This window comes from Zingiber officinale, chromosome 6B, assembly GCF_018446385.1.
Source record: "Zingiber officinale cultivar Zhangliang chromosome 6B, Zo_v1.1, whole genome shotgun sequence".
In the NCBI taxonomy this organism is placed as follows: domain Eukaryota; kingdom Viridiplantae; phylum Streptophyta; class Magnoliopsida; order Zingiberales; family Zingiberaceae; genus Zingiber; species Zingiber officinale.
The window spans coordinates 58,831,498-58,837,910 of NC_055996.1; the positions used below are offsets into that span (position 1 = coordinate 58,831,498).

At 37.5% G+C, this 6,413-nt stretch overlaps 1 protein-coding gene across 1 annotated transcript; it reads left to right on the forward strand.

The window, feature by feature from the left end:
* The first annotated feature begins 3,223 nt into the window (after nt 1-3,223).
* LOC121992502 (1-aminocyclopropane-1-carboxylate oxidase-like) lies at nt 3,224-4,635 on the forward strand. Its single transcript, XM_042546946.1, has 4 exons — nt 3,224-3,408; nt 3,513-3,763; nt 3,865-4,012; nt 4,117-4,635. The coding sequence occupies exons 1-4, from the start codon at nt 3,307-3,309 to the stop codon at nt 4,561-4,563; spliced, it is 948 nt and encodes a 315-aa protein (XP_042402880.1). The 5' UTR covers nt 3,224-3,306; the 3' UTR covers nt 4,564-4,635.
* Nucleotides 4,636-6,413: the final 1,778 nt, after the last annotated feature.

Below are 6,413 nucleotides of genomic sequence, written 5' to 3' on the forward strand. Positions count from 1 at the left end.
TAGTACAAATTGTACCAACAAACCCATCATCTGGAAGGATATTCCAGGAGGTACATGATGATTACCCACATGATTTTATTTAGCATAATGGTTATCTATTTCGTGGGGTGCAGTTGTGATTCCAGACTGCTCTCCAACTAGCAGATTATGAGCGAGCTTCATAATGAGGGACACTTTGGACGTGATAAGACGTTGTCCCTCATCTCTACCAATTTCTATTGGCCTAAGTTGACTAGCAATGTGGCTCACTTTGTTGATCGATATTTGTATGCTAGTGGTCTAAGGGGGTTCTAACCAATGCACGCTTGTACACTCTCCTACCCATTCCTGAAGCTCCTTGGCTCAATGTCAGCATAAATTTTGTATTGGGGTTACCCTGCACCCAATGAGCCTCAGACTTAGTTCTTGTTGTCGTTGACAGATTATTAAAGATGACACATTTCGTAGCTTGTAGGAAGACTATAGATGCTGCGTGGATTGTCCATCTTTACTTTAAGGAGATCATGTGTTTACATGGTGTTCCTCAGTCCATGACTTCAGATCGAGACACCAAATTCATTTGTCACTTCTGGAAGAGCTTATAGGGGAAATTGGGAATACAGTTAAACTTTAGCAGTGCTTACCATCCTTATATAGATCGACAAATCAAGGTGGCGAATCGGAGTCAGGGTAATCTTCTGAGATGCCTTTCAGGAACTAAACCAAAGCAGTGGGACTTGGCGTTAGCTCAAGCAGAGTTTGTCTACAACAGATTGAAAAATAGGACCACGAGATTGAGTCCTTTTGAGATTGTCTATGGCCAAAATCCATCAGGACTTCTAGATTAGCCCTTGTTCCACGTGTAGGTCGAATTAGTCCTAAAGCAGATGAGATGACAGAGTATCTTCGAGGTATTCATGAGCAGGTGGAACTGACAATTATGGAAAGCAATACTAAGTATAAGGCTTAGATCGATCATCATTGTCGACAGGTACCTTTTGAGATTGGAGATTTTATCTGGGATGTATTGACTTATGATCGTTTCCCTATTGGAGAATATAATAATCTAAGGGATCAAAAAATCGGACCATGCGAGATACTGCAGAAGATTAACGATAATGCCTATAGGTTGCGCCTTTATAGTCATGTGAAGACTTCTGATGTCTTCAATATGACACACCTAACTCCTTATTTGATGATTGCTAATGAAGTTAATCTGAACTTGAGACCGAGTTCTTTTCAAGTCGGGGAGATTGATGTAGGCCCAACCTATGTTGAAGTCCAATATGAACCTTCAAACTTCAAATGGGTTTAACTTTTGACTCGGGACTCAGAATTAGGCTCTGCTTGTTGTCATGCGTGCAAAATTAAAAAATCTACGTTTGTTACTAGTGAAACCGTAACTGTCAAATTTTCAGTCCCAAATTTTACCATTTAAACCCTTTTCAGGGGCTTTTTTATTTTTCATAATTTTTATTTTTTTGGATATTTAGGGTATTTATATTTATGATATTTTTAGAGAGGATTTGTCTTGATCCACTTCTTGATTTGAGTTAAGTTAATTATTTTTATTTTTGGGCAAAAATTTATTTCTATTCTTTATAAGATTGGAATTAAGATCTGTTAATTATAATATTTTTTCTTATTTGAGTCTTAGATTGTAGTTTATATAAGAGTCATGTTTAGATGTTTAAGGATTAACTTCGAATTTTAATAAAAAGTTTCCTTCTTCGAGATTTCTCTTCTTATATTTTTGTCAATCTTTTCTCTTCTTGTCAGCTTGCAGGATAATCACAATTCTGTTTGGCATCAAAATGTTACAATCATTAAAGAAAAAGATAAGAAGCTTTATAATTTTCCCTTTGAATTCAACATGGATGTCACTATAGATGGAATTAGAGTTTTAGTCTAATACATCTAACATTACACATTGCAGTCATTTTCTAGAATTTTATTGAGCTTTAGAAGTAGCAAGTGATTGAATCAAAAATCGAGTAAGGTTTTTGACTTGAATTAGAGTTTTAGTCTAATGCATCTAATCGAGTAAGGGACATTATGTTATTGTGCTGGTTGAGTTGGGTATTTGGTCCTCTCGGATGGGTTTAGTGGCTAGCGCATGAGGTATTGTTAAAATAAGGTCTGGGGTTCGAATTTCAGCAAAGCCAAGGTAAATAACTCCCTTATGTGCTAGTCACTATTCCAAAGGCTGGTAGCCGTTCGTGATTTACCTCCTCCGTGTTGACCCTGGGATGGATTAGCGGGGGCGCTGGGAGCGAGCTCATTCACCTTTTGCAACAATTGTTGAGTTGGGTACTTGAGGTCGGATCCATTTGACATCTCTAATATGGTACAAGATGGACCGATTGACCGACCGACCAAACAATATAATCGTTAGGAAGTATCTAGGAAGAAAGATAAAAAAAAAAGAAGAAAAAATTATTTCTAGTGAAGAAGAAATTAAAAAGAAAAGGACAAGAGTATGATATATGGTATCGCTATCTTACCAGTAATAGATAGTGACAATTAATTATACAAATATTTGGTTCATCATCAACATGTAATTAATGATAAATCTGTTAAAATTTTGAAAAGACATCGGTTTGACTAGTCAAATCTAGTTCAAGAACATTAACATGTTTTTTTTTTTCTTTTCGTTTTTTATCATTTGGGAAATGAAAATTATATATGATTATTTTTGTTAGGACCATGAAAAATAGTTGCTGCCCTTAAATCATATATGATTCTCACAAATAAATATAAAGAAAATAAACTAATTCAAACGATATAATTAGTTGAACTCAATAAAAACTTTAAGGTAAGGTCGAGCATATATAACAAATTCAAAATCAACACTCAATCATTGCCATTAATTATGAATTATTCAGACATTCTACATCATCATCATCATCATCATCCGTTCATCCTCATAATTATATTCCTCCTAATGATACATATCTTTCCATCTCCTGCAATAATTCCTTGAATAATTTCTACAATATAATCTGGGTGCCAGAAAACCTGTGTTAATGAAGACGACAAGGAAAGGAAGGCTGCTGTTTTCCTCACATGTTTCTTACAAATTAAACAAGAGGAAAACAACTTGAACAAAACTATTGCTCCGTCTCGTGGCTGGCTAGCTTCTGCAGTAGCTTCTCCGTTTCTTCCTCGTGATGTGGACACTGAACTATCATCGATCCTTATTTCTCTATAAAACGCCCCCTCGCTCGTCGTAAATTTCTCACACTGATCGAGCAGTACTACAGCAGTTGTATAGCAGCTAGCTAGGCCAGCAAAAGCCGACAACCAATACTCTCTCTGTCTCTCTCCATGGCTATTCCGGTAATCGACTTCTCCAAGCTGGAAGGGAAGGAGAGGGCCGAGACTCTGGCTCAGATCGACAATGGATGCCAACAGTGGGGATTCTTCCAGGTATGTTGTTTTATGACTCTGTTAATTAATTAGATTGCTACTATTTTAATTAGATCAGTCAATTTGGGAATTAATTAATGTTACTAAAATTAATGTTTTTGCAGCTGGTGAACCATGGGATTCCGGTCGAGCTGCTAGAACGCGTGAAGAAGGTGTGCACGGAGTGCTACAGGCACAGAGCCGAGGCCTTCAAGGCATCTAGGCCGGTGCAGCTCCTCAACCAACTCGTTCGGGAAGAAGAAGAGGTCGCTGGAGAAGTAAACAACAACAAGAAAAAGTTGGACGATGTGGACTGGGAGGACGTCTTTGTTCTCCAAGACGACAATCAATGGCCATCCCATCCTCCCCAATTCAAGTAATTAATTAATTAATTAATTAATTAAATCACACCATCATAAATTTTTCATGACAATTATTGTATATGTTAATTGATTCGATGGATCGATTGATCATTAGGGAGACGATGAGGGAGTACAGAACGGAGGTGAAAAAGTTAGCCGAGAAATTGATGGAAACCATGGAAGAAAACCTGGGGCTGGAGAAGGGCACCTTCAAGAACCAGTTCACCGGAAACGGCGAGCACGAGCCGTTCTTCGGCACCAAGGTGAGAATTATATTGATCGACACTTGACAGAGCTAGGAGAGACTTTAATTATAAATAAAACAATTAATTTTAATTCTGATATGATGTTGCGTCATTGAATTAAGGTGAGCCACTACCCGCCCTGCCCGCGGTTGGACCTTGTGGAGCTGGGCCTCCGCCCCCACACCGACGCTGGCGGCGTCATCCTCCTCTTCCAAGATGACCGTGTCGGAGGCTTGCAGATCCTCAAGGACGGCGAGTGGGTGGACGTGCAGCCGTTGGCCAATCCCATCGTCATTAACACCGGGGACCAGATCGAGGTGGTCAGCAATGGGCGGTACAAGAGCGTGTGGCACCGCGTGCTCGCCACCGGCAATGGCAACCGTCGCTCCGTCGCCTCCTTCTACAACCCTTCAGTGAAGGCCGTCATTTGTCCGGCTTCGGCCTCCGCCGTCGACGAGACCACTGGCGCCTACCCCGAGTTTCTCTTCGGGGACTACATGGACGTGTACGTGAAGCAGAAGTACATGCCCAAAGAACCAAGATTTGAGGCGGTCAAAGCAATTAATTAACTAGGAGCTAATTAACTATACAATGGTTAATTATATGATTAATTATAATTGTTACCGGGTTTATGTTTTTTCCTTTTTTTTTTTTTTATTATGTGGACTGTCATTGTTTGTTCCTTTAATTTTGACAAGCTGCATGTATCAATACTTTGTGAAAGTTTGAAATAAATAATGGAGCTGTATAGTATTTTTGGCGTAATAGTTATGAGTCGATTCTCAGTAACTGATGACTTGAGGTTTACCCTGCCATGCGCCTATGGTCTGTATACCTACATGAACCTCCCTCCATATCCATGAGGTCGGTACTATGGGGGCCGCTAAGGTAACAGATCTACCTTTTTGAAATAAATAATGGAGCTGGTAATATATACTCTAGCCGTAACTAATATGTTTTAGCATGCACTTGTTTGGATCGATGTATAATGACAGTAATAATAATAAAATTTTTAAATTAATTTTAATAAATTAAAATTTATCTTATTTATATCATAATCAAAGATTCATACAAATCAATAGTAAATGATAATATTTTTAAGTTTATCATATTTATTAATATTATTAGAATTTTTATGATGGTATGTATGTCATATTTAATTAATGGTTTATTATTTGGACAACATGGATAAATAACTCTTCTAGCCTTAGACTTTTCAAAATATGTTTGTCAATTTTAGAAATCTATATTTGACCAATACATTGTTTCATCATCTATTTAATTGGCTTTATATTTAAAGATTTTTTGACTCAAAAATTAACTCTTCCCTATTCTACAACTGGATTGAAAAATTTACCATTTTCTGGCTAATCTATGTGGTTAATATTTTAATAACGGGCAATGATCTAAAAGACACCACTTCTTTATTCCATTTTCCTAATCATGAGTGGATCTCGACGGCGACACTCACTTTTATCCTTGGCATGAGTTCTTCTTCATTTTGAAGATTGTCTTCTCTTTTAGAGTAAATATATTATTAGACTTTTTCAACGAGCAAAAATGAATGTCTCATGTCTTATCTCCATATCAATCATTGAAGGAGGTTTTACTGAACATTCAAACTCTTCATTAATGGCTGACCCCTATATCTTCGTAAGTATTTTATGTGTCCTACAATATGACACTATGATCATATGACCCAATATTGCTTTTGTAATTAATCATGACTATCAAATTATGCATTTTCCTACTTAGCACCATTGGGAAGGTTTTAAGAAAATTCTTCGCTATATTAAAGGAACAATTTTATATAGTCTTCTTTTATATCGTCATTTCTAACTAGCTAGAGTTGAATACCAATAGTGATACAGATTAAGATAGAACTCTTGAAGATAGACGTTCAATTAGTGGATATTCCATATTTCTTACACGAATTCTTATTTTTTGGCTTTCAAAGAACTAATTTCCAGTCACTCGTTCAAGCTGTCACGCCCCAAGTAGTTCCTACCAGAAGAAATTTCAGCAACATCTCCCCTGTACGGGTGACAATCTGGGACTTATATACATTGCCCTCAGGGCCACACATACCTCGTCCAACACGACCGGAACATATATAATGGAATAAACAAACACCCACGCAATTTATATAATCTCAGCCTCTAGTTGACACAACCACGCAGTTTATTTGAAAACAACCTACTCCACTTCTACGATAGAAAACGCAAAGCACAACAGAGAAACCATCGTAGCGGAAAGCACAAGTAGTAGACCAAAACTCAATAAAAGATCCTCGAGTACAATCCTAAATCACAAGTATATATATAAATACATAACAAGGAACCAAAAGTCCAAAGAGTAGAAAATCATCGCGAAGCAAAGTGGTGGGGGACTAGCGATTGGAACCTCCTGACACATCAAC